The 27,216-nt window shown below is 42.6% G+C and overlaps 4 protein-coding genes and 1 long non-coding RNA gene across 8 annotated transcripts in view; 2 read left to right on the top strand and 3 right to left on the bottom strand.

Annotated features, from left to right (window-relative positions):
• tpp2 (tripeptidyl peptidase 2) overlaps window positions 1-6,996 on the top strand; it is a 16,388-nt gene extending 9,392 nt beyond the window's left edge. For 3 of the 4 annotated variants that reach the window (XM_082539456.1, XM_082539459.1, XM_082539458.1), the window contains 10 exons: window positions 78-215; window positions 350-594; window positions 987-1,065; window positions 2,013-2,051; window positions 2,464-2,615; window positions 2,705-2,801; window positions 2,903-3,033; window positions 3,543-3,792; window positions 3,914-4,033; window positions 4,126-6,996. In XM_082539456.1, the coding sequence (XP_082395582.1) occupies window positions 78-215; window positions 350-594; window positions 987-1,065; window positions 2,013-2,051; window positions 2,464-2,615; window positions 2,705-2,801; window positions 2,903-3,033; window positions 3,543-3,792; window positions 3,914-4,033; window positions 4,126-4,215 (1,341 nt within the window). In that variant the 3' untranslated portion in view covers window positions 4,216-6,996. The remainder of the gene's footprint in view (window positions 1-77; window positions 216-349; window positions 595-986; window positions 1,066-2,012; window positions 2,052-2,463; window positions 2,616-2,704; window positions 2,802-2,902; window positions 3,034-3,542; window positions 3,793-3,913; window positions 4,034-4,125) is intronic. The other variant, XM_082539457.1, reaches the window with a different exon arrangement.
• Window positions 6,987-12,352, bottom strand: mettl21ca (methyltransferase 21C, AARS1 lysine a). The gene is made up of 5 exons (XM_082539799.1): window positions 12,099-12,352; window positions 11,898-12,010; window positions 11,665-11,825; window positions 9,055-9,172; window positions 6,987-8,983 (listed from the first exon to the last, which is right to left on the bottom strand). The coding sequence occupies exons 2-5, from the start codon at window positions 11,998-12,000 to the stop codon at window positions 8,598-8,600; spliced, it is 768 nt and encodes a 255-aa protein (XP_082395925.1). The 5' UTR covers window positions 12,001-12,010; window positions 12,099-12,352; the 3' UTR covers window positions 6,987-8,597.
• Window positions 9,206-22,275, top strand: LOC309710439. Its single transcript, XR_014277716.1, has 4 exons — window positions 9,206-10,149; window positions 17,810-18,169; window positions 20,691-20,816; window positions 22,172-22,275. It is a non-coding gene; the product is annotated as an uncharacterized lncRNA (long non-coding RNA).
• mettl21e (methyltransferase like 21e) lies at window positions 14,464-17,803 on the bottom strand. Its single transcript, XM_082539787.1, has 5 exons — window positions 17,562-17,803; window positions 15,728-15,900; window positions 15,514-15,631; window positions 15,320-15,417; window positions 14,464-15,219 (listed from the first exon to the last, which is right to left on the bottom strand). Exons 1-5 carry the CDS (start codon window positions 17,611-17,613, stop codon window positions 14,890-14,892), a joined length of 771 nt encoding a protein of 256 aa, XP_082395913.1. The 5' UTR covers window positions 17,614-17,803; the 3' UTR covers window positions 14,464-14,889.
• ercc5 (excision repair cross-complementation group 5) lies at window positions 18,181-27,216 on the bottom strand. Its single transcript, XM_082539494.1, has 15 exons — window positions 26,993-27,216; window positions 26,689-26,864; window positions 26,482-26,597; window positions 26,207-26,308; window positions 25,825-25,891; window positions 25,466-25,609; window positions 25,128-25,332; window positions 23,934-24,815; window positions 22,971-23,245; window positions 22,160-22,279; window positions 21,367-21,580; window positions 20,707-20,851; window positions 19,998-20,198; window positions 19,836-19,920; window positions 18,181-18,889 (listed from the first exon to the last, which is right to left on the bottom strand). Exons 1-15 carry the CDS (start codon window positions 27,078-27,080, stop codon window positions 18,365-18,367), a joined length of 3,345 nt encoding a protein of 1,114 aa, XP_082395620.1. The 5' UTR covers window positions 27,081-27,216; the 3' UTR covers window positions 18,181-18,364.

The raw sequence follows: 27,216 nt of genomic DNA, 5'->3' as shown, positions 1-27,216 counted from the left end.
TATGAAGAGGAAAACGTAGCTTTTTTTTTTTTTTTTTTTTGGCCATGTGTGTATAATCTTCTCCTGCTTGTTTTCAGCCCAAGAGTGGAGAAGTTACACCCAGCTGCCCAATGCTGTGTGAGCTGCTGTACGAGTCAGAGTTTGACAGTCAGCTCTGGATGCTGTTTGACCAGAACAAGAGACTGCTGGGCTCTGGTGACGCCTATCCACACCAGGTACACATGAAGACCATGCCACAAGGAATGCCTGTACACGCATTTCTGAACCGTTCCTTCATACCTGCAGGTTGTACCTGCTTTATGATGATGGGAAAGTGGATTTAAAAAAAAGAAATGTTTTATTTTTACAGTATTCTTTAAAGCTGGAAAAGGGAGACTACACTATCCGGCTGCAGGTCCGCCACGAGCAGTCCAGTGAGCTGGAGCGACTTAAGGATCTGCCGTTCGTGGTTTCTCACCGTCTCTCCACCACCCTCAGCCTGGATGTCTACGAGACACATCGCGCTGCCCTCATGGCCAAGAAGAAGGTGAATTCTGTCACCTTGTCCCCGGGTGCCACACAGCCTTTCTACGTCACAGGCCTGCCAGATGACAAGTGAGTCAAACCCACCAAGGGGCCAGACATATTTAGTCTGCATATCCATACTCCAAAACTCTTTATTTCCTGTGGCCTTGCACCGCAGCACCATTTTTGGTCTCTAAATAGATTTGGTTGCTCTTTACACGCAACATTTCATTTCATCCACTTCAATTACCACAGATACTCTCTGTGGTATGCAGCTGCAAGCTCGTTGGCTAATGACTGACTCGTCAGTGAGCATGTGGTGTCACAGTCAGACCAGGTTTTTGTAACCATGATGATGATCATTATCTCTAGACTTCAAAACAGGACCACAAACCAGTGTGAAAATACTTCACCTTTAAAATATGTGAGTCTTTATTTATAATTCTGAATTTATTCTCTTTCTTCCTTTACTTTGTTTACAGGATCCCGAAGGGAACGAGTCCAGGATGCTACCTTTCAGGCTCTCTCGTCGTGCCCAAGAGCGAGTATGGCAAGAAAGCTGTGAGTAGCTTTGTTCTTTGTAAACTTCGATACTTCAAAGAAATATGTGGTCCTGCTCATCAGGACCCAAAGTCGTGCTGGATTTCACATTTCCTGCCAAGCATTCACTTAGATGCATTTAATGTGAAGCCGGCAGGACTCGCAGTCCTGAGGATCAGAAAACACCGGTGCTCGATTGCTCCCCTCCACGCACAAACCTGTTGAAGTTGAAGCCTGATATATTTTTTTTCTCATTCATTTGGCTTCTGTTTCAATCCAGAATCAATCTAATGTGGTAAATGCGGCTCCCTCACACATTGAATACAGCTGAGTCCGATTGTTTGGAAAATTTGGAAGAATTTTAGTTGGAAAAGACAAAGATTTTTTTTCCAACTAAATTAATGTGAGGGGGATTTGCTACTTACCACTGGGCCTGGGGGCTGTTTGCAATAACCCTGCCAAAATTTGCTCTACAATTGTTTTGTTTTGTGTGCAGAGCCTGTTCTCTTGGTTTTTCTTAGTTTGCAAGCACTCACTTTAACTTCCCTAAAGACGCTTCGTGAATCAACTCTTAATGTCTTTCTTTCCCTTTTTTTTTTTTTTTTTTTTTTTTTTTTTAAGCTTGTGTGTGTTCGTGGCTTTACTTGGTGGCTGCGGCGCAAAAGACTTCAGTTTGAACTCTAGCAGCCATTTACAGATCAGTGTTTTCCACTTATACTTATATAATTATCAGAACCTATATAGTTCTGATAATGCACTGATTGCATTCAGTTTTCCCTGCTGCAGGAATAAAGGAAATAAGTAGATCAGATGTGTTTAGATTTAAATCTAAGACCACACGTTTAGTGAGCAACAGGTAGGTGTGCGGACTCTCCGAGTCTGCCAGTGAGGATGAAATAAAGAGAGAATCCTTTTTTCTGGTGTGCTTGTGTTGTCTCTTCCTTACTGTGTGTTATTCTGACCACCAGGGGCAGGCCTCAGCAAAACGACAAGGGAAGTTTAAAAAGGTACTGGATGAGCTAGAAACACTGTACAACAGAGCGTCCACTGCTCTCCTACCATCTGGAAATGGCTTACTCTTTGCCTTAAGCTAGGATTTGTTACTTCTGCTTTATCATTTCAAAGCATGTCAGTATTTCTGTTCTTTGATGAATTGTTCGACAGAGTAGTTAGTTTTCTGGTGGTCAATACAATTATCTTTTTAGTTATAATTGAAACTTTTATAACTGGGTATTTTTTCCTTAATTTAAAAATCAGTGAAACGGGAGGATTTTGGTGCTTTAAGTTAGCAGAGGGTGAGAATTTGGGATATGATGATGGATTATGTTGAAGGTTGAATGACTTTATTTCGACTGAGCTGGTTTGTTTGTTTGTTTGTTTGTTTTGTGCGTGTGTGTGTGTGTGTGTACATTTATGCAGGATGTCGTTCCCGTCTTCTACCACTTAATTCCTGCTCCCAACAAAACAAAGAATGGAGGGAAGGAGAAGGACAAGGAAGGAGAGAAGGAGAAGGACGTTAAGGACGAGTTTGCAGAAGCTATGAGGGATCTGAAGATTCAGTGGATGACCAAGTGTGTGCACTTTCTCATCTCTTATGTCCGCCAACGCTTCAACTCGGCTTCATTTCTCGCTCATCCGTGTGTCACCTTTTACTGTTCAGGTTAGATTCCAGCGCTGTTTATGACGAACTGATGGAAAACTACGCCGACTACCTGGCACTGCATGTGCAAAGGCTCCACCAGCTGGACTCGGAAAAGGTGAAAGAGGAACGGGGAATGTGCCAGGAGTCGTGGGACGGAGTTTAAACTGTGCGACCTTGTTGACTCACAGTCATTTTTTTCTTTTGTTTACGTTTAAGGAGCGTGTGAAACGCCTCAAGGAGGTGGTGTCAGCAGCAGACCTCGTCATCTCCCGCATCGACCAGACAGCCTTGGCTGTTTACCTCACCATGAAGACGGACCCACGGCCGGACGCCGCTTCTATCAAGAGGTATGTTGCTCCAAGGAGCAGCGTTAACACCACAAACTAGTTTTAGTAAATATTTCAGTCTAGCTTAAGCATGAACCCCTGAGAAGGTGTTCCACACATAACAAATTTTATTAGTTTAGTTTGTTTTTGGCAGCTCAAACAAGAGCTCAACTCTTCAATCCATTGAAAACCTACTAGAAAAAAACCCTTGATGTTGTTTTGTGACCTGGCTCATATTTTTCTGCAAACTCCAGGCATTCTGTTCTATAAACAGGCATTCTTTACCTTAGTTGTACATGAAGTACATTTTAGAATTTAGGCTCCTTTATTTGTTTGTTTTTTTATAAAAAAAAAAAAGAACAATAATAATAATAAATTTATAAAGCGCCTTTCAAGACACCCAAGGACACGTTACAATAGGATAAAACACATAATGGAAAAATGACAAACTGAAGAACAATAAAACAAAAGCACAATTAGGCTTAACGTAGCCGTGCTGCTCTTGACCTCTGGTAATATTTGTGTATCAGCGACATGGAGAAGCAGAAGTCGTCCCTGCTCGACGCTCTGTGCAGGAAGGGCTGCGCTCTTGCCGACCAGCTCCTCCTGCCCCCCTCGTCGCAGGATGGCGCCGGGGCTGTCGCCACGGGGCAGACGGTGGCTGAAGAGCCTGCAGAGGAGGCGGCCAGCAGCTCTGATGACATCCTGCAGAACATTTCCAAAGCCCTGATGGATACATTCTGGGAGGTGCAGAAGTGGGCGGAGCTAACTGAGTCCAAGGTAAGAGAAGTCAAATTGGTGTTTGTTTGTTTTGGGTTTTTTGGTTTTTTTTGGGTTTTTTTTAAGATTTGGGGTCATGGCTAAAGTTTTCTTTCTGTGTTTCTTTGCCTTGGCTGCTCAGGTGTTGATGTTTTCATATAAACACGCTCTGGTGAACAAGATGTACGGGCGGGCTTTAAAATACGCCTCAAAGATGGTGGAGGAGAAGCCCAGCAAAGAAAACATGAAGAACTCCATCCAGGTACGGCAGCAGTGACGGCCAGCACATGATGACGTCTTTTTCACTGCAGTGATTTTTAATTATTCTTTTTTTTTCTGTTTCTCGTTCCTCAGCTCATGCGTCACCTCGGATGGACACACTGCGCTGCTTTCAGCGAGAACTGGCTCCCCGTCATGTACCCCGCCGACTACACGCTGTTCTAGGCAACGGCGCGCACACACCTGCATGCACGCTCGGGCAGCACAGCCACCCACGGTCCCATCACATGACAACTACGATATCATGTCCCTCAGGGTCACATGGTCTATGCATTCAACCAACCAGCTGCCTCCTCAGATTTTTTTTTTTTTTTTTTTAAATGTAATTGTTGATGAACACCAAATAAATGATGACGGCGAGTGTAAGTGGAGGGATCATGCTCATCCTGAAGTTACCTTTAAACATGTTGTCGAGCAGCCTCGGCTGTTCAGCAAGAAAAACAACCAATAAATGAGTTTTTAAGAGCTCTGAACTCTCTCGAGGGTGGGCTTGATCCTGCAGCTCAGTCGTCGTCCTTTATTTTGCTGTCATCCACAGATTTTTGGAGGCGTTCACATCCACCCCATTCTCAGCTGTCTGGACTTCATTTCACATGAAAAACCTCATTGTCTGGTGTAAATACTGTAAAAAAACAAAACAAAAGGGCCACGACCCGGTTTATTAGCGAAGAAAACAAACTGACTACTCAAAGCTTGCTGTTATACTTCAGAGAGAAGACGGAGGACTCGCTGCTGCACACGTGCAGACACACGGCGCCTGATCCTTGAGTTAAAAGGGAGTCACAGACAGAGCTCAATCTCCCTTTTTTCTTTTCTTTTGATTGTCCAGCCCGCCTGGGTTAAAGCTACCATTTATTCTTGTCTGTCTCAGAACACACAACAGTTTTGAGGTGCCTTTCTTCATGTACCTTGACCTTTTCTGATGGGATGAAACACAGGTCGTAGGGGGAGGATTTGACCACAGGAGGCGCCCATCCGCTTTCACCCATCAACCTTCAGTGGTGTCGACGGATGCGTCGAAGCTCGTATCAGCAGCGCGACGAGCCGCGTGCTCGCTGCGTCACCGCCGCCTTCGACAACCACCTAAAACAGACCTCACTAACGTCACGATGCAGTCGCGGGCAGCGGTAGGATGTTCGGATCTGGTTTCATCGTAAAACTTTCACACAGTGTTAAGACGAGTTTCTGTGCAGCAGTCACGGCGTTGCACATGTACACAGTGTCATAAAATAATGTACATACACTCATAACTTACAGTATATTAAGATGCAATAGGTATATAACACAAAAATATTCTAATCGATGTGTTTTGAGTATATGCATGTCTTCTAGGATGTAAGGAAGCATAGTTTTGTGGAAGCGGATTTTCAGTTTCTATTTGAATGATTTTTAATCGCTGACGGTATCCTCTGATGTTGTTTTCATGTGTGCGTGTCTGTGAGTGAATATTATTTGTGAGGGTGTTTTTGTGTACATCGACATTTCTCCCAGCGAGACTGTAACGAAAGCCATTTAGAGGGGAGCTGAGCATAAGTTTTGTTTTTTGCTTTTGAGGACTAACACAGTGCTTTTGTCCAATTTATCTAATTTACACAGACCTTAAATTACAGCTTCTGCAAGTTGTGATTTTTGTTTTTGTTTTTTTTCTTTGAACTTAATAGGTCTGGACATTTGCCATGTGCCACATGTTTCTCTACTCAAAATAATCCAGGCGAGGTTGGTGCCTGAGTAGAGCTCAGAGTTTATGATACACAATGCTCATCTGCTGAAAAGTGCGTGTGTGAGAAGTGAGGTTTGCAGCTAATGTACATTTTATTTTCCTCTCCTCCTTACCTTGGAATGGGCGCGGCTCTGAGGCTTTGTGCATGCTTTTTCTTCATGTAGTGACGATGTGATGTGTAAATGGTCGACGCTGCCGTGTGCAAGCATAGGAAAACGGTGTAGATGGAAAAAATGCTTCTAAAAATAGACAAACCTCACAACATGCTTCTGAAAGCTGTTCAGCAAAAATTCAAAGGGTTGTATTTAAGGGTGTATCTAACATGGACAGATCTCCCCCCCCCCCCCCCCCCCCCTTTTTTTTCTTTAAATCCATAAAACTTAAAGTATGATTTCTGTTTCATCACTTTAACCAAAGAACGATTTTCCACGTTAAGCTGTTTAATCATCGCTGCATGTATGAAGGCATAAACCATATCGGAGAGGAGGTGGTGGTGGTGTCACGCCCCACGTGTGAAGATGAACCCTCACCCTCCGGTGTGGATTTTGTGACTGTTTATGGTCTCATCTTTCCCTGATGTTGTTTTAAGACCTCTCTCAAGTGGAAGGTCCCCATGCCTACGAATGTAAAAGCAGCTGCTTTCGAGCCTCTTGTCCTCAAGGGGAGCAGAAAAATCTCTTCTGGGGGTGAATCGGTGGTCACAAATCATTCTTCTGTTTTTAGCTTCTCAGCAGCAGTCTCAGGTTTCTCTGCTGGAATCCATTTTTCTTTTTTTAAATCTTCTCTTTTCTCCTTTTTCTGGAGTTTTGGATTGTTTTTCAGACAGATGTTGCGTTCAGGGCTCTGCTATCAACAATTACACGCTGCCAATGACAGTTTCACTTTTAAAATAATTTTAAAAAGGCCTTAACGTTCACCACAGGACTTTACCGTCCACTTCATGGCACCAAACAGACGTCTCATATCCGTTGCTCTCACTCTGCTGGTGTCGAGAAAGACTTCAGAAAAGCTTCTTACGGTTGTGTTTATATTTATAGTCATAAAATCTAGTAAATGCCAATATTTTATCAAATGTTACGAGATATGGTTGTATGCTCTTAGTATTATTTTATACCTATTCTTCCTTGATGACGTGGGAAAGACCCCGAGCTACTGTCACTATTTTGTGGTCACATGGAATAAGTCACAATCAGAAAAATGACACTGAATAAAAATATTTGGAAGAATTCACGTGTTCACTGAGCATCACTTGCACATACAGCAAAAGAGACTTAAAAACGGTACAGCTGACATGCCAAAAAAAGACATTTCATAGCTTCTTTATACTTACTGTGGAGGGCCGAGAGAGCCGAACATGAATAAAATAAATACTTAAAATTGGGGGAAAAAGTTCAATTTCAATTCACTTCATTTAAGCCATTTAATATTTTTTTCCTATTTTAATGACATTCTATTGACTAAATATTTGACTTGTTTGACATTTGTCTACTTCCAATTTTAATTAATCACAGTTCTTTAATGGTGTGTTTAATATAATTCCTTTTGGCACTTATGGCCCTCCATACCCCACAGCCCACTGAGTCCTGTTCAGATGATTTGTTTTATCCCAAACACAGTATATTTAAGAGAAAATCTTTACATCTGAGAAGCTGCCTCTTATACTACCATCTGAGGAAAAAGATGGCTAAAAGTCATCTTAAAAGACAGTTCAAGTCTAAACAACAACAAAACCATCTGCATTAAACTGACTATAGGCCTTCAAGGATAAAAAGTCTGATTTTTTGGGGGGAAAGTGAATATGTTAGGTTGTTGGGAAGCCGATCACCCATTAAAACCAGGGTATGTAGAAGAGCATCTCTGAACACACAGCATGTCAAACCTTGAAGCAGTAGCAGAAGACCACCACTACTCCTGTTGGCTAAGAACAGGAAACTGAGGCTACTCACATGGATTCACCAAAATTGGACAACAGAAGATTGTAAAAACGTCTGGATTTCTGCTGTGATGTTTAGGGTCAAAATGAGATGTAAACAACATGAATCCTACTTTGGATCAATGGTTTAAGCTAGTGGTGGTGTAATGGTGTGGAGGATATTTTTAACAGCACAACTTAAGTATTGACTCTTTATGACCACAGTGTACCTGTCTTCTGATGTTAACTTCTATCGGGATAATCCACAATGTCCCAAAGCTCAAATAGTTGCAGAGTGGTTGTTGTTAACATGGAACAAAATCTCTGAGACGTGTTTAAATCTATCCCATGAAGAATTAAAGCAGTTCTGACGAAAAAAAAGTGGGTCCAACCCAGTAATAAAGTGGTAGGTAAGTGTGTATTGACTCTATTTAAGTATTAATTACAAAATATGAGTATAGAGTGTTGGGGGATGTAATATAACTCTACAAAAGTGTACAGGATGTGTGTTATCAGCATGATATAGAAAATTTTCCTATATGAAGGTTATTGTCAACCAGTGTAACACGCACCCCCGAGAAAGTGTCTAATGAGTCTAGAAAGGACTGCACCATAGAAGGCAGATGATTTTCACAACACATTTTCAGCATCCTTGAATTTGGTATCCGAACATTTGTTTAGCAAACGTCACTGCCACAGCAGATCCAAACTCACACTCATCTCCTCAGATTTTTCTTTTATCCCCCACCAACATGTATAAAACAGCAGGTAACAAATTTTAGTTCAAGCTCATAGCAGCATTAGTAAACACTGGATCATTTCAATGGATCCATTTGAGTTGCTGGCAATTCGTACACTTCAATGGCTTATCCCATGGGAGTGTCTCAGGAAATCTATCCACACCTCTTTGGCCTTTCAGTCTCTACTTGTTGCCATGAAGATCTTCATCTCTCCATCCTCGGCCAATAAGCTTGTGTTAAAGGCCTTTTTAAAGTTCTCAGTGAAAGTCAAGTCAGACTCAAACCTGACCTTGTTGGCCCAGATTAGAGTTGTTCCTGGTTTGCAGAAATGCTTCATGGTGACCAGGAGCTCATCCAGGAAGTCATGATGGTAGACCACATCGGCTGCTAGCACGTAGTCGTAGCGGTAGACCGATGATGGGTAAGTGCGCTCCAGGTCATAGCCCCATGACAAAGTTGCTACCTGGGGCGTGTATCTGCAGTGGCCCCTGGTATTCCTGCACAAATTGACCCTCAGGTTGTTCAGGACCTCTGGTAGGTCTGTGGCTGTGACCCAGCCACCTGAAAGAGAAATAACAAAACATGTAGAACCTCGCAGCTCTCTGAAAACAGCTTCATCTCTGCCTATGTACCAAGGAGTGCTGCTACGACAGACACAAGGCCGGTTCCTGCTCCGATCTCCAGGACTGCTTTATCCACGAGATTGATCTGTTCTCGATGAGTGTCCAGGTAATGACAGAGAGCCAACCCCTGAGGACATATGTACATATTTAATCTTCTCTTTATAATTAGCAAACCCTGTTCGATTTAGTTAATGTCAGCCTGTTTGACAAAGCGAAATAGACTAAAACCTCTCAAAAAGTAACACATTGACATCTACCAGACTGGAAAGGTTACAAAGCTGTTTCTAAGGCTTTAGGACTCCAGTGAGCCACAATGAGAGCCATTATCCACAAATGGAGAAAACTCGGAGCAGTGCTCAACCTTCCTAGGAGTGGCCAGCAGTGTTGGTCAAGTTACTTGAAAAAAGTAATCAGTAACTAATTACTGATTACTCCCCCCAAAAAGTAATCCCGTTACTTTACTGATTACTTATTTTCAAAAGTAATTAATTACTTAGTTACTTAGTTACTTAGTTACTTTTTAAAAACACGATTTACAACCTGAAGAGGTGATAAAGTGATAGATCTTTCAGCCCAATTCTACTTTTTCTACATAATCCATCATACAAAATGTAATCAAATGGAAAAGTCTCTTTTTTTAACTTGTTTTATCAGTTTTAATCTTTTAACTTTATGCATCAAGCAAAACATTTAATTATATGCAACATTCTCTGACTTGAATAAATTAGTTTAACATTTAAACCTATTTTCTACACATTCCAGCACATAAAATAAAATATTTTTTGTGTTTTCACTCACTCTTTCAAACAGATGCAAGTAAAACACAGCAGAAAATAAATAAAGTCAAAGACTCAGCGGTCCTTTTGCTCTATTTTCACCTGTAAAGCAGGAGCAGGGTATGCGGAGGGTTACCCTGGTGTAGGTGTGCTGCGGTCAGTTGAAGAATCCGCGCGAGTGTCTCTGTGAGTTTCCCATCACGTCGTAGCTACTCGGTGCTTGCTCGGAAGTTTAGGGGTTTTTTTCGCTGTAAAAAGAAGTTTTCTTCCCACGCACGATGGACGCTAATGTTTTTGTCACTTTTTATGGAATCAAACTCAAAGTAAGGTCAGTACTTCCACACTTTAAACGCTGCACGCTCATACTCTCTCCCGCACTCGATATATTATCCATTGTTGATCTGCACACAGCTGCTGTCACCAACTTCGCACTTGCTTACGTCACTGTCATGAGACATTCTCGCAAAAAAAATCACGGTTTTAGTAACGCAGTAACGCAGCGTTCCTACGGGAAAGTAACGGTAATCTAATTACCGATTTTGCAATAGTAATCCCTTACTTTACTCGTTACTTGAAAAAAGTAATCAGATTACAGTAACGCGTTACAAGTAACGCGTTACTGCCCATCTCTGGTGGCCAGCCTACCAAAATTACCCCAAGAGTGCATCAACGACTCATTCAGGAGCCCCCCACCCCCAGAACAACCGAGAGCTGCAGGCCACACTTGCCTCAGTCCAGGTCAGAGTTCTTGATTTGACAATAAGAAAGAGACTGGGCAAAGATGGCATCAATGGGAGAGCTCCAAGGAGAAATCCACTATCAACCGAAGTTTAACTTTTTACAACATTTGAATCCTGTTACCTTAAAGGTGATACAGAATTTCATAAAAGAAACATCATACCAACAGTCAAACATTCTGGTGATAGCGTGATAGTGCTTTGGAGTGTCAGGACAACTTCCTGTAACGAATAAAACCATGAATTCTGCTCTCTACCAGAAAAATCCTGAAGAAGAATGTCCAGCAATCAGTTCATGCCATAAAACACATTTCGGTTATGCAGCAGGACGATGAACTGCAAGACTCTATATCCATTACTTTTCTAAGCATCCTTTTTTGACTCCCTATATCAATTTTAAGCACTTTATATTCAAATACAGAGTAGGATCATTCTTTCTCGATGATTCTGTCCCATATTCCTTCTGCAGCAAGCTCAAACATTCAGCCAGAGTCATTAAAAATTATTTTCAGCAACAAGAAGAACAAGGGGGACAGAGCATGTGTCTGACCCCCTTGTTCCAGCAACCAGCCTGCCAAGAACCTCAAAAATCTGTGGGCAGGGGTATCCAGAACTGGTGAGGTTGTTTTTTTGTTTTAGTGTTTACTGCAGTTGTTGAGGAGTAGAAGTACTGATGACATTTGTTTTGTATGTACCGCAAATTTCAGTGCAGCACTTCTCACAGCAGTTAATGTAAGTGATTAAAATACAAATTTCTTGCCAATATTTGAAGCACTTACATAAAAAAGTAACTAAAATTTTGACCCAATCAAATGGACTGCGTTATCTGATGAGTTCACCAAGTTTGTTGTGGAGATAATCCTTGTGAAATCTTCAGATTTCTTCACAGTTGTCACAAACACATTTCATGGATGCAAAGTCAGCTAGCTGAGCTTCTGTGTCCATCTGAGTGATGATGATGATGCAACGTGGTTGAAAACTTCACAAAAATATTTGATCAAAATGTCAAAGAAATACAGAAGGTCTGTGATACAAGACAGAAGCTGGTAATATTAGAGAAAATGATTGCATGCAAGCTTTCAAATCAGGGAAACAGTGCTACTCACTGCCGGCCATATCATGCCAGCATACGAGTCCAGAGCCTCTTGAATGATGATCTCCTGGCCGACATAGTTGTACACCTCTTTCCCAGCTCTGTAGAAGAAACATGGAGCCCAGGCTGGTCTCTGCTGCTTCCCTACAGATGACTGATCTGTTTGCGAATCATCTGAAAGATCTAAATGTCAGGTACTCTGATCTGATCTGAATCAAACACATAACCCACCAAGGGTTATCCTACCTTTGTCCTCCTCTTCACTTCCATTTGTCTCCTCATCTTCTTCTTCTTCTTCACTTCCCATATACATGGTTTCTTCCAGAGAGGTTGTGGACAAAGTATCCATATAAAATGCTCTGCAATGTTAGACAGTTAACTGAGACATGAGTCCATGTAGGACTGTATGTTAAACAATCCTCTAAATATTGTAAGTGCCTCACATACCTTTTGCAAGCTTCAAATTTGAGAAAGATCTCAGGAGCCACCCGAATGCATCACAGAGACCTCGGACTGAGGTGTTATAGAGCATCCTCCAGGACACACCCATCATCATCACAAGGGCACGGTGATATTTTTAGAGCAGTACCCATGAGAAATAAACACAAGCAATATCCCAGAGCAGAACACACGTAGAAGCAGACTCACGCGGACATGCTACAAAGACGAGCCAAAGAGGAAGCCAAAAGGAGAGAGAGAGACAGAATGATATCAGCAGGCTGAGGGTGGGGTGGGGGGGTTTGTTGTCACCGGTACTTTTTGACTTCTCAAAGCTGGAACTTTGCAAAAACCTGCACGGTCTGTAACACCATACCCAGATGTATTAGGAATTCATGTTAAACCTGTAGAAGCTGGTATTTTTCTAACTTTTAAAGTTAAGAGATAACTTTACATTAACTTGAACACCACCGTGAGTTCAAATCAGTCCACGTATCGTTTATTGCGATAGTAAGTAGTCTAAAAAAAGTGGAGACACATGGGGCCAAGAGGGGAATCAAGGCCAATACATAATTTATGCTTGGCTTGAAGGCATCTTGGCAGAGAGCTCCCAAGTTTGTGTTGTTTCAAATCATGCCTGCTGTTAGGCAGTCAACAACTGTAACTCCTGCATAAGGAGGAAGAAAAAGAGAGAGACCAGAAATAACAACATGAAACATGCCTGAATGGAGGACATCAGCATTATGTCCATTAAAAAGCTTTTAATAATTTTGTATACGCCTTTTAATTAGTAATTAAAGGGATGATCACCATGTTTCCTCAAGAGGTCAAAGCTCAAGCAGCACTTTTATTTCTTGATCGTTCACGTCTCCTGCAATCACCTGCTTTTGCAGATGAAAATGTGGTCTCGTCTATTTAAAAAAGTGACGTGTGTAACGTGGAACATGTCCATGTTGTGCCTGCTTTTCCTGCAATGCCCTCAACTGCTTCACCAGAGATGTAACAGGATCAGCCCCCGAGAAAAGAAGCAAGCTTCAGTAATATAAACCTCAGTTAGACCACCCTCAGTTGCATGAAGTACCACCTCCCCACCCTCCAGTTTCACCTATCGTCCAGCTAAATCCACTCACATCCTAAAACACGAATCCATCCAGGACCTTGGGATGCTTTGACACATTAATAGAAAGCATGCAGTGGTTAAGTCATTGCCCGGTTGTGCTACCGATGCCAAGCAGCCTTATTTGGATAAAAGAGGGGAGTTTTTAAGCTCGATGACAGGCACCACAAGTCCACATTAATCTTCAGCTGTTGAGTATTTGTTTTTCTTAATGGTGGCTGTGACATTTACTGACACCAGCTTAGATAGCTGCTTTGTTAAACAGATCTTCACCTCTCCTCTACCTCCGCAGCCAAACTGCGCATATGCTCTGAGCTGGCAGAAAGAAGAGGAACGACCGGACAGAAATGAGCCAAGATGTGTCGGAAGATTTGGAATCAAAAATTAGGCATCAGATTTTATAGGTCACATGAATAGAAAGTGACGGGAACCTTCCTTTTCCAAAGCAGCTAATAAGGCTCATTGGGGAGTTTCCAAAGCACAAAAAAATGTGTGCCTAGTATGTACTGCCCAGTATGGTTGTGATCTTTCATTTGACCTCCTGAAGTTGTTTGCTGGTGAAAAATTACCTGCAATTCACTGTAAACTTAAAAAAATAAAAAAAAAGTTTAAAGTTTAATATTTAATGTTTTTGGGTGCAGGAGAAGAACCCAGAATCACCACCACCAGCCTGATACAAGACCATGCTCCAATGCTGTTCATGCCAAATTCTCATTCTCACCATCCAGCAGAAATGCAACTCATCAAACCAGGCAACATTTTTCTTCTGTTGCCCAATTTTGGAGAGCCCCTGCAAATTGTAGACTCAGTTTCCTGTTCTTAGCTGACAGGAGTGGCACTCAGTGTGATTTTCCACTGCTTCGAGGTTTGATGTGCTGTGCATTCAGAGATGCTCTTTTGCATATGCTGGTTGTAACAAGTGGTTATTGGACTTACCTACGGGTACACACCTTGGTTTCATCTGTTCAAAGGACATCGTTCATACCCAATTTTGCAAACCTAAGCTATGTTATCATGAAGAGGCTTTCTCCTGCAGTTCTTCCAAGCATACTTCTTCAGTCTTTTTTAAATTGTACTTTCATGAACTTCAACATTAAACGTGCCAGCTGAGGCCTGTAGAACCACCTTGGCTTGTTTGCAGTCTCACACACACACAAGGTGCAGCCCCTTTCATATAGTCTTGATGAGTTCATATTTTTATTTAAATTTTCAAAGAAATAACTTTCATAGCAGCTAATTTTCAATCTAAAAAAGTTTAAAATAGAAAACATTAAAAACAAAAACAAAAAAAGGAGGTAAAGGTTGCAGTTTTCTATCATTTAATCCCAAAAATATAAAGCCTGACCCGAGGATGGTGATAGAGAACAAGTTGCATCCCCCTTCCTCATGGTCCCCAGAAGATATTTTATACAAGAACCATTAGTGTGTGTAATTTTATTAACCTTTAAACAGTCCGAGACACAGATGTGTGCTTCTCCAGTCCTTCCAGCAGTGATAAAACCTGATCGCACTGCACACATGAAGTCACATAGCAAAAGACCTCTTATTGAAAATCTCTGGGTTGTCAGAAACATTATTTCCCACATCACCAGTGCTGTGAGAAGACTGGATATGAGCAACGTGACCCTCAGAGGCTCGACTGAGCAAAAACACAAACACACACAGTAAACCCATCCAGTTCCTTCAGTGTTTAGCAGCCTCTCTGAGGTCCTTGGTCGTGCTGTCCCTCCTCCAGGCTCGGTACAGCTTGATACTCAGACTGGGAAGGTCGTACAGCTCCTCTAAGTGAAAACACTGCCGGAAGCGATCCACGAAGCTGTTCTCCGGATCCAGGCGGAAACGCATAGCCCACAAGATCTGAGTGTTTTCCTGGCACAGGTATTCAAAGGTGTCCATCAGCTCCTGTAGGTAAGGGTGGGCGTACACCACGTCAGCTGCCAGGATGTAGTCGAAGCGATGAGTGGCACATGGGAAACGCTGATCCAACTCCTGACCCCAGATCAGCTCAGTGACCTGAAAGCAGAGGTGGGTGGGTTGATTTACACACACACTTTCAATCTTTAACTCTTATGGTGATACTCCTGAATGTGACGCTTTAAAATATAAAACCCACTAGAGGGGTGTACTTGCACCGGCCCTTGGTGTTACGCGTCACATTGTACTGGAGATTCCCCAACACATCAGGTAGGTCAGTGGAGGTCACCTTAGCACCTGGAGAGACAGTAAAAGTAAAATTGAGGAATAACTATGGAGGAAGAGAAAAATAACTTAACAAGATTAAATCTAATCACTGGCTTGTGTGAGTACCTAACAGGCTGGACACGATGGTAACAAGCCCAGTTCCAGCTCCCAGTTCGATCACATTTTTGTCCAGCAGGTTGTATTTGTCTTGGTTGTTCTCCAAGAAGTGACAGAGCACCATGGCCTGTTAGAGGGAACCAAGTATATATTTTTTAAGTGACAGGGATCAAAATTATGAGCATACATCACATCTAAACTCAAGGACAATTTTTGGGCTCACTGAGGGCCAGAGCACAGCTCCATAGAGGTCTGTGGACTCTTTGATGAGGATCTCCAGACCAGAAAAGACGTATCCCTCCCAGACCTCGGGACCAGTAACAGGCGGGTGAAACTGCCGTGCCATTATGGCGCTGGCTAGTTCTGCATCCACAGCAGAACCTGCTTTGCAGGCATCTACAGAAGAGGCAGGTATCATATTAACTGTGTTTATATAGAGATACTTCACAGTAAGGGAAAGCAGGATCATCAGACATGATGGACAAATTTTAGGTAAATTCTCTGATCTCATGTGTCTTTCTTCACTGGGATTACAACAGCAATTCCAAAAAAGATTAAATGCTTTGTAAAAATCCCCCAAACTCATATTATATTCACAGTAGAACATAGAAAACATTTTAATGTTTTTTTTAGTAACATTGAACTATTCCATGAAAAATATGAGCTAATTTTGAATTTGAAAGCTACGGTACGGAGCCCCGCAAGGGACATGGGAGAAAAAAAATTACGATGAACTTTTGCGAGATCTCGCAAAACCTTTGCGAGATCCCGAGTTAGTTTTGCGAGATCTCACAAAAGTCCGGCTTAATTCTTTTTCTCCCATGTCCCTTGCGGGGCTCCGTACCGTACCGTAGAAAGCAGCATCACGTCTCAGAAAAGTGTGAATGGAGGCAACGAAAGGCTGGAAAAGCAAGTGGTACTAATAAGAAATAGATGGTGGGACATTTTGCGACTAATTAGGTGAATTTGCAACATGTTAGAAACTTTCTTAGAAAAGAAGTAAAGACGGGCCGATCACTGATTGGCAAGTGTGCAAATTTCAGATTAATGTTCCTAACATAAAATTGTGAGGACTTCTCATATCTCATCACCTGCAACATAATATTATCAAAAAAAAAGTCTGAAATCTGGAGAAATCTCTGTGCGCAGGGATCAAGACTGCAAAGGCAGCACTGTGCTGGACAGTACCCTCCAGGAAATGCTAGTTTTGTTAAAGGTCACCGGTTCATCTGACCATGTGTTGCAACATCCTCTTCTATGGAAATAAGGCTGCTGTGAGGTCTATTTTTTTGTCATTTCCAGTGTGTTTGTTTTTTGTTGTGACTGGTCTTTGACACAAATTACTCTTAGATGTATCCGCTTTAGGCCCGTGACCTGAAATCCCATGTTACACATTACACATTTTCTAACCCATGAAATGAAAGCCAAGGGACAGAACAAAATCACTTGAATTACAATATATTTAAACCTTTCTTTTCTCCAATGACACACACACACACACACACACACACACACACACACACACACACACACACACACACACACAAAAACATAAGCCAACTGCTCCATCTTTTATTCACTACAGAACTGTAGAAGCTCCAGCACAGGATGGCTGTTCTATGTGTGCAACACTGTGGCAGAGTGGGAGCAGAAATCCTACACTTTCATCTCACAGGCAATAATACAACAATAAGCAGAACTGCTGAAGTACTGGAGGTTTTTTTGTACTTTTAGCATCTCAGCTCATAATGCCTCTCTGATCCTGCTGCATTTGTTTGTAACTCCAGCCGGTGAGTCACATCTATTCAGAGCGTCTGACCCACAACTTCAGTTATGCAATGCTACTTTAGAGAAAAGGTCAGGGGAGCCCACCGAGCCACAATGCAAAGGTTGAGTGAGAACAGGGAGAGCTCAATTTAGAGCTCTGTGTGCGTAAATAGTAAGCAGATCTATCAGCAGAGCCACACTTCTTGCACGGTCTGATATCAGATTCATACTCGGTGCCACAATGCCAGCATTTATCATGTATTCTCTATATGTTTTTTTTAATGACTCACCTTTGTGTCTGTTTTTGGGATCATCCATGGTCTTGGGTTGCTGTGTCTCCATGACTAAGGGAAGAAACAGGACAGGAACGTCCAACGCAGGAGATCTGATAGCAGCCAAAGCAGTCCTTGGTTTATAATCAAGGCTGAAGTCTTTTGAATTTGGGTCACTGTGGATCCTGATCCCTAGGATTGTTAACGATTGCCTTCGGTGGTTTTAAGTTTCACACAAACAAAGTGTTTTCCAATTTCTTGTCCAGGACTCCCACACCGAGGCTCACTGTACCCGATATCTCAAGCTCTTTCTGGGCATGCTTAAACTCAAAGTGCATGAAGCAGTAACAGTGACTGACAGCAACAGCTGCACCGCCGGCTGCTGAACCGGAGCTGGAGAGGGAAGTGGAATAGAAATCTTTGATCTTATTCCAACAATTTAACTTGCAAGATTGTGAAGTTTCTTTCTCATCTGTGCAAAAGTTTAAACGTGTTTGTTTTTTCAAGTCAGGGTAGGTAGAAGTGATAGCGCGGATAAAAAGAAGCTGAAATAAGACCTGAAAGAAGGAGTTTGAAAACCTGCATCTGTCTCAGTTTCATTGACACACGAGGGCGACAAATGACAGGTGAACATGTACCACATCTCAAAAATTTAATGCAAAATGAACTCATTGTGGTCACACAAACATCTACAAGCAGGAAAATAATTTTCTATTAATAGTTCATAGCAGTTTTTAACAAAATTCATGTTTCATAAAATGGAAACCCTGAGTTTATCAGACATGTAAACGTCAGACATTTGGGAGTACATATCAAAGTCCTCATGTCTTCTTCCCCCTGCCTTTTCCTCTCATGCTTCCTCTCCCTCTCGTGCTTTTCGCTCCGCGTCCTCTCCGGCTCCCCTCGAACACAGATCGGGCTGTAACCATAGCAACTCCAGGACCACCGTCGCTGTCCTCACCAGAGCTGCTGCTGCTCATCCTGGTTCTCTTAGGTGGAGTTTTATTAGACTGAGGAACAGACTTTACTGAGAGGGAGTCATGACTGGTGCTACTGCTATCTCTGAGAGCTGTAAGAGGAGATTCATCAGTCATCTCTGACCCTAAAAAGCCTCCTCCTGCCACAGATCTCCTCACATCTTTCTCCTCTCCTCCTTTATCCTGACTCCCTTTCTTAGACTTAGACAGGGAATGCGTATCGTCCTCACTGTCGTCCTCTTCCTCCTCGGCTCCTCCTTCCCTCTCTTTTCGCTTCAAGCAGGTGACCGCTCGGCGGAGTCGCTGACTGCGGATCGCCTGCTTCTCACGTTGCTCCATGCGGAAGAACGAGTCTATCCGCAGCTGAGTCTAAACCAAAGCAGACAAGACATGAACGATAGAAGGCTACAAGCCAGTTTAATTTATTGTTTCTATTATTGATTTTTCAAAAGTTACACAATCTAACTGGAGACATTTAACCCCTGAGACCCAGGTGGTTGTTTGATATGCACGGGTTTGAATTTACAGCATAATAGTACTGTTTAAGACTAAGACTTAACTAATGCTAGCGTGCTTACTGCTCTTAGCTCAATATGTAACCGTTCATTATTCTGATTCCTGCTATGTCAGCAATCAATAATCGTTAGCTAATAAAACATTTAGGCAATTATTTATTTTAGTTAACCTATCTTAGCTAAGCTAACATTTTGATAACATGCCAAATTATAACCAACTATCTGCACTGTTTATTGTATCTTTAGGTTTTAGCTTAACATTTAGCTAAACATTTTAGCCATTTTATGGCCATTTAATGTGTTTAACAATAATAATAAATTTTATTTTTGTTTCAAAACATTCTGGGACACCTTAAAATCAATTAAATAACAAAATCACAGTATGAATAAAATTGTTGATATGCATTTTAGAGAAAGGGCCCTAAGACAGAGCCCTGGGGAACACCACTGACAAGCTTGTAATCTGAAATGTATTTTTCCTTCTAGCTACCCATTACAATTGATCGCCTTCAGCTAACCATTTAACTGTTTACTCATTACTTTTAACTTGCAAATATTCAACCATTATGTTTAGCCTATCACTAAATTTCTTCTCACTTGAGGTTACTGAAAACTGATCTTTGGAGAAGCTGCTTCCTGAGTGAAGACTTCAAGAAACTGTTTACATGTGGAAAAAAAAAACACAAAGATTTTGTCTTGCATTTTCAAAGGTGTGCGCCTTTCTCTCCTTTTTTGACATTGGCCTCCGTGCCAGGTTATTGTTGCTTTGACATGCTCACATGTGGATGTAACCTGGTTACCTGCTGGGTGTTGAGCTGCTTGATCACAGGCTGAAGAGTCTCCTCTGTTTTCCGACTGCTCCAGCCAAAACGACTCAGGCAGAATGTAAAGCGCTTGTTAAGAAATATTCATACGTTCAGGAAAAGCAGGCAAACACATTCCCACAAACAGAGAAAGGATATTCTTTGATCATGTCCAGCTGTGGACGTCCCCAGCTGAAGGAGCTGCCTGACTGGTCAATAGTGGGGTGCAGGTAAGCCTGAGCCACCACAGGGTTGGGGAAACCAGGCTGCAGTTTCAGATCCCTCAGCTTCTTCTTAACTTTTGTGTCCCGAGGATCAGACGCCAGGTGCTTTTTCTCTTGAGCCTCTGACCACCAGTTACTACAGTTAAATTAAAAAAAAGAAAAGAACAAAGGCAACAACAATAAGAAAGAAAGCTCAATGCAGAAATAACATTTATATTTACTCATGGTGTTTTTTAGCACACAACCCCAATCCTAAAAAATATGTAAATGCAAAAAAAAAAAAAAATGCAATGATTTGCAAATCTTATATAATAACATTATTCACAGTAGAACATTAAAAAAATGAGAAAAATATTGGCTCAATTTGAATTTGATGGTGGCAGCATGCTTGAAAAAATAAAAATTGGCACAGGGACATGTTTGACTCCAATGACTCCCACCCCCTCCCTAACACACTGGACAATCTGAAGAGCAGTTTCAGAAACAGGTTCCTTCAACCTCGCTTTCTGAGGGAACATTACAGGAGGTCATTTCTTCCTGTTGCTATCAGACTCTTTAATTCATCCACCTGAGTCCAAAAGATCACAGACATCCAGTACTGATTGTTGTCTTTGTCTCTTGCACACAGAAGCAATCTCACCCACCTGAACTGTATCAGTGGCTCCAGGCCTGGTCCTGGAAACTCATTCAGTATCTCCATGCCAGTCACGTAGCCGACCCCTGGCACACCCTCCGTGTAGTCACTTCCAAGCAGGTAAGCCAGATTTATCATTTTAGTCCTGTCCAGACCTGACGGAGGCGAGATTACAGGTTGTTAAGTAAACAGGAAAAATAAAGAAAAGGACAACACTCTAAGCAATAAGACTGTGCTGACAGCCTGTTACACAAACACCTCTCCCTCATATGTACAATATTAGCTTATGAAATTCCTGTTGTGATGTGCCATCTTAGCACTATTACAACACTCCCATAAATATGACACCATTGCAGCTGCAACCACCAATAAAACTAAATCAACCATGCACGGAGCCATGTGGGTCAGTGTGCTGGTTTAAGAGAAAATAACTATAATGTGCCCATGAAAGAACATGATTGTTGTGTTTCCACAGCAATCATGTATGTAGATTTAATACATTTGATTGGAAGCAGGCTTGAATTCCATCCTTTGATATATATTTTTTCATATAACCCCACACACACACACACACACACACACACACACACACACACACACACACACACACACACACACACACACACACACACACACGCACACACACACACACACACACACATTCACTGACTGAGCTGGCTCTGCAGGTCGCTGTGCTGGTAATGTTCGACATATTTGTCCTGGCTGAAGAAGTTCTTGTAAACGTGACGTCCTCCAAAGAGCCACACGTCCGAGTCGTCTGTAATGGTCCCGTGCGTGTGGTCGGCCCAATCGAGCGCCGCACACTGAGCCTCGGCCTCCATCGGAGCCACCAGATATGGGACGCCGAACAGCCGCAGCAGCTCCTGGTTTCAAACGGTCATTACTCACAAAGTACAATAAGATGATGTAGAGCGTTCTCAGTATCAGAGTGGGCGTTTAGGGGTTTAGGTCTCATTATGTCCCGAGATGTGTTAAAAGACTCTGATCTTAAAATTACAACCCTTTCAGCTCAACAGGCTGCGGATGTTTCCGTGGTCATCTGAGAGGTACTTCTGCTCTTAGCAGCTGATTACAGGAGCAGCTGACAGGATTAAAAACAGATCGCACACACTGAGCTTTTACCTCAGTGTGAATTTTATGAAGGAGAAAATGCTGACAGCATTTGGCTTTCAGGGGTGTGAGCGAGCCAGCAGACACACAGCAAAGACTGTGAGGTAGCAATGACTCTGGGAATGTCTGGCAGAGGTGATGCTGGGAAATGTATCCCTGCTGGGAGTTAACACCTGCTCTGATCTGTCAGATCCGCTGTCAGCGCATTAATCTATTTACATGCTGGTTTCTATTTTTTCTAATTAAAGCGTACACATCAACTTTTTAAAAAACATATATACTTGTTTACGGTCTGCGTGTGGCTGTATGTGCTGATGTGATTTCTCTCTCACCTGGCTCTCCAGGTACATCTGCCCGGTGACTGTGTTGGCCATTCTCTCCTGCTGCTGTTTCTGCTCCCTCAGGTTGCTCTGCTCCACCTTCAGGGAGCTTTCCAGGGCCTCCAGCTCATCCTGCAGAACAAACACACACTTTTGCATGTCAACCTGCTCCTTATAGTCTTGTTTCTGTTTATGCTGAAGAATGCTTGACGTGCAAAACAACAACAAATAATTATAGATAAACCAGAAAGTCTGAAACTGTCATTTCTTCACAAACAGTAATGGATATAGCTGATAAGAAATCAAAGTACAGACATGACGTACGTGTTATTTTTGAGTTGCAAAACCTTGGTCATGACTCACTGAATGAGTGTTTGCTTAATAATATTAATACGAAAGGGTGTTAGTTGAGCATTCTCTGACCATCTGGTCTTTCCTCAGGAGACAAATCAACACCAGTTCGGTAAAACTTACTTACACGACCATCTCAAATTAATGGACTGGGTTTGGGGATATGCCCATCATAATAATTCCTTTTTTTAATGATCTGACAGTTTGATCTGAAGTGATCAGTATGATCTGAGTAGTTCTCTGTTAAAATATCAAAAGGATACCAGTCTTCTGAAAATTTCAGCACTGAAGAGCCCAAAAATGAGCCCTTAGTTTCACATAAGAAGAAAAAAGAAGAATTATTTTACGTCTTAGAAGAAAGTAGGCCACGTGTGACTATATTTGTAGTACCGCTTGAGTACTAATGAATCATCAAGATGACTAATTTTCTGTCTATCAGAGATCAGTAAACTGCAGAATTACAGAAACTTACAACATCAAAGTGTTCCCATTCATTGATGGCTGGAGCTGATCTGGATTCTGTCTCCGTTTGCTCTTTCATCTCATTCTGTGCCTTTGTTTCTGCTTCTTCCTCTGAGTTCAGCGCAACAGTTGAGGAAATTTCTGCTAAACTTTCCTCTGAGTTTCCTTCTTCCTTTGCGTCATCTTTATGGACTTTATCTGGATGTGCTTTCTCTCCAGTTATCACGAGGGAATCATCTGCAGTCTCCTCTTTTGAGTCGTCTTCTGAGACCTCAATGAAGCTCTCTGAGAAAACAGGGAAAGAGCAGACTGAGATGACCTTTGCATTCCCATAAGAGAAAATGTGGCGTTATTTCTAACTGCAGTGACTGATATGTTCTGGGACCACGCGTATATGTGGAAAGCATCAACAACAATAGAGGATCAGGCTGGGTCGCAAAGCGGCTTGCAGCAGACACCTAATAAAGTGTCGGCAAGCAAAGGCGGCTTAATAATGTGCCTTATGGCAGATTTACCAACTAGATCAGCTGGGCCACCATCTGGCTTTTGCTGATGCATCAGGGCTGCACGACCTGAACAAACACTAACGCTGTTAGACCAAGCATGGGGTAACTGGCATAATTACACTTTAAAATCTGGTTAATACAACATTAAGCGACTGGTTTTCCTTGATGACTGAACCTACTCTGTAAGCTAGATAATTTAATCTTTACCCAAGGCACAGGACCAATTTGCAGGATGTCTATTTGACGTCCTATATGCATCCCTGTTATTATATTATCCATACAGTGATCGGTTTTGTTCTGAGAAGTCAGGCTTTTCAGAAACCAACACGTCTCAGTTCAAAATTTTATATTAAAATGTAAAACCCTCTGCTTATTTAAACCTGTAAATCTGACATCTGGAAGCACAAACACACTACAGATTTAACACATTTTGAATGACTGCAATGTGAAAGACACCATTACTGTACCTTCTGACTCGCTTTCCTCGCTGCTCTCTGATTTCACTTCAGATCCATTTTTCTCTGGAGCTTCGGTGAACTGCTCTAAGAGTGCGGTGGGTCTTCCAGAGAGCTGAGGAGAGAGGTTTGTAGATACTGGGTTTTGACTGTTTGCAGCAGCAGCAGCATCCTGAGGTGTGCGCTCTGGTTCTCGTCTATTAACTTGTTCTTGTTTCTCCACTCGTGCCCGACAGCTTGTCTTTATATCCTCAGACAGCTCTGCTTTCCTCATCTTATCTTCTGAGCTGATCTCCTTTGCTGCTAATCGAAGTGCTTTATTTCTCTCGCCAATCAATTCTTCCATCTCGTCTTCAGAGCTGCTATCTAACAACCTGTCTTTGTCACGTAAACTTTGCCCCGTGAGCTTCATATCAAGGCCTTTTTCTTTGAGTGAAGGTTTGGCCTCTTCCTCCGAGCTGCTGGTGACCGCTCTTGGGGCACGATGATGAATATTTGTTTGATTGGTGGGCGAGCTACTCTTAAATTCAGCAGCTCCACCTTCATCTTCAGCCAGAACCTGTTGGATTGCCAGCAGTGTGCGTGGAGACATGCTGCCACCATCCGTCTTAACCCGGTCGGACTTCTCCTCGTCGGAGCTGTCGTTAATCGCAGCCTGGATAGCTCTGAATGTCCGAGGTGAGGGCGGTGAGGCGTCTCCATCAGACGGTTTTGATGCTGAGGGTTTGGAGTCGCCTGAGGAGGTAGCTTGCGCTTTATCTTCTTCCTCACAGACAGGACGCCAAAGAGGCTCAGGTTTGTCTTTGGGCCGTCTTTGACAGCCTGACAGGGAGCTCCCAGCCCAGGGTGCAGCTGCAGGTTGGCTCTCGGGGGCTGTCTCACTCTTTTTGGTGCCTATGAAGGTAAAGTGGAGTGCAGTTTTATAAACTAACACAGAGGCAAGCTTGTACTTTTTCATTTCAGCATTCTGATATGTCAAAAGAAAAGTAAAACACAATGATCCACCAATAAAAATCTGATAAAAAGAACTACATCATGATGTTTTTGAACAAAAAACTGTTTAAAATATGAACTTATATGAACATTACTTGTCTTCCAATGAACCTTTTAAATGTTCAGACATTTAAATGTGATTCGGAAAAGAAATCTGTAGCACTGATTATCTATTTTCCAGACAGTAGTGCAACAATCCACTGACTGCCTCACCTTTGATAAGGATATAGTGAGAATGGTCTTCTGAAACCAGCCGCTGTGCCTCCACGCTTTGCTGAGCTCCGTCCTGCTGGCAGACATCTGGAGCACTGCCTGCGCTCCGGTGGTTCATCTCCTTCTCCACACCCTCCAGACGCTGGTTCAGCCGGTTCCTCTGCAGCAGGCCAGCCAGCTGGTACTGTGAAAAGTCTCCGGACCGCTGAGAGAGTGAAGAAGCGTCAGGAGACACTGAAGCATGAGTGAGGAGTTATCCAGACCAAACTATTTCCATTTTAAAACATTTAAAAATAAAAAAGCCTTAGCAATAACTGTAGCCTGAGAGTGAGATGTACCTCTGGAGGTTTGTGAAACATGGTCCGCCGTCTTTTAGAAAACTCTTTCATGTCTTTGAGGATCTCATGTTTCATTTCAGGAGGCAGGCTGGCAAAGTCCTCTGAGTTGATGTCCATTGAGTTGGGGTCTTCACACATGTCTCCCTGAGACATGAAGAACAAACTCACTTTAGTCAGTGAGGACAGTTATACAATAAACGTAAAGACAGTTACCCATATGTGAACAGAGACACAAGGCGATGAATTTTACTGGATATATAAAGAAGAGCTTGTAAAGGAAAAATTGCAAAAATATGTTAACATTTTGGGGAGAGGATACCAATTTGGTGCACTTTCAGAGTGCAATGACACCATTTTACCTGATACATGTAATAACTATCAACCATTTCCTCCTCCTCCTCTCGTTCTTCCTCCTCCTCCTCTGAGCTGTAAGTGCAACAGGAAAACATTCAGATGTTTGTTATTGCACACTATGTTTGATATGGCACTAAATAAAGACAACCATGCATTTTACTAATTGCTCCTTGGTTCATATGAACTGTTTGGTTATCTGAGAGAAGAGGGCAAGAAAACAAAAAGTTTCTAGTCGTGGATATGAAGCCATTTGCTTTCACAAAGCACCTGACCCTCCTGGCATGTCCACACATGTGGAGGAAAAGAGCTTTTCAGCATTCCGTTTACCCAGAAAAGACCCTGCATGGATTCTGACTAACTTATGTATGCAAGCAAGTGAACAGTAACCTGCTTTTGGCTTTCTCCTCTGCGGGTGGCAGTGCTGGAAGAACATACATGTCATCCACCTCATTTCTCCTCACGCTGGAGAGGCTGGGGAGAGGTTCCTTACTGGGAAGTAGGAAAGAAATGTGCGTTAATTTCAGGCCAAAGCCCTGACACTATAATGACTCCAGAAGGAGAGCAGAGGTATTTTTATTTTGTTGATGTCATTGAAGAATAGGAGGGTAAACATGGGAGGAACTATTTACTGCTGGTTTAGGGATGCTCCCTCTGTCCCTCACCTGTGGTCTCCAAGTGCAGCTTTGATAGCCTGTCTCTTCAAGAATGTTTTGAGCAGTTTCTCATTGGTGTTTCTGGACTCGCGAGTCAGCTCCTCCTTCCTTTGCCTCCTCAGAGCCTGCAGGAGGAAAACAAGGTTAAAATGAAGACGCTAAGCAGGAATCGCTTGCCTGCTACACAAACGCATGCACGCGGGCACACAGACTTACAAGGGTCTGCTTCTTCAGCAGCGGTGCATCCCCATCAAACACAAAGACTGGCCTGATGCGGAAGAAGAGTAGCTTACAGATGCGGTGGAAGAGAGTGAGCAGGTGGGCGTTCTGGACGCTGTTGCCTTCACGGTCCCTCACCCCTTTCACCGCCTGGTTCAGCCATATACTGATGTCTGAGGGGGGCTCTGGTTAAGGTTTCTGCTATGACTGAAGTTAGTAAAACCTACACACTGCTGAGACAGAAGAAGCAAATAATGGTGGACAGATCAAAGATAAATACAGCATTTCTAACTGAGGATACCAACAGCAAGGATCTTTCCCTCCAGTGTCTCGGGGTTGATGGGTTTCCCTGTGCTCTCCAATAGCCTCCACAGTCCGTGCACTCCCATGGTTAGCAGTCCAATTAATGTGTTACAAACTGAAACATACCGCCACAATGCCACAGTGCGCTATAAGCACTGAGCATTTGTCCTGAAACCCCTGGAGCAGAAAAAGGGGATCCCTTTTTAACATTTGTTGCAACTG

The sequence above is a fragment of the Aulonocara stuartgranti genome, assembly GCF_965226115.1.
Source record: "Aulonocara stuartgranti genome assembly, chromosome: 1".
NCBI lineage: Eukaryota > Metazoa > Chordata > Actinopteri > Cichliformes > Cichlidae > Aulonocara > Aulonocara stuartgranti.
Note: the sequence above shows the minus strand (reverse complement) of the source record. Positions and strands in the feature narration are given on the sequence as shown.

Bases quoted from the DNA above. Each gene is read 5' to 3' on its own strand.
- mettl21ca (XM_082539799.1), bottom strand. From the start codon at position 12,000: ATGGATACTTTGTCCACAACCTCTCTGGAAGAAACCATGTATATGGGA. The intron at 11,826-11,897 runs GTAGGATAACCC...TAGATCTTTCAG, and splicing joins AAGTGAAGAGGAGGACAAAG to ATGATTCGCAAACAGATCAG. The intron at 8,984-9,054 runs GTACATAGGCAG...TTTCTCTTTCAG, and splicing joins TGTCGTAGCAGCACTCCTTG to GTGGCTGGGTCACAGCCACA.
- mettl21e (XM_082539787.1), bottom strand. From the start codon at position 17,613: ATGGAGACACAGCAACCCAAGACCATGGATGATCCCAAAAACAGACAC. The intron at 15,418-15,513 runs GTACTCACACAA...CTGTCTCTCCAG, and splicing joins CATCGTGTCCAGCCTGTTAG to GTGCTAAGGTGACCTCCACT. The intron at 15,220-15,319 runs GTGGGTTTTATA...CTCTGCTTTCAG, and splicing joins GGTGCAAGTACACCCCTCTA to GTCACTGAGCTGATCTGGGG.
- ercc5 (XM_082539494.1), bottom strand. From the start codon at position 27,080: ATGGGAGTGCACGGACTGTGGAGGCTATTGGAGAGCACAGGGAAACCC. The intron at 24,816-25,127 runs GTGAGGCAGTCA...TTACCTTCATAG, and splicing joins TCACTATATCCTTATCAAAG to GCACCAAAAAGAGTGAGACA. The intron at 20,199-20,706 runs GTGGGTGAGATT...ATTTAACTGTAG, and splicing joins GAGCCACTGATACAGTTCAG to TAACTGGTGGTCAGAGGCTC.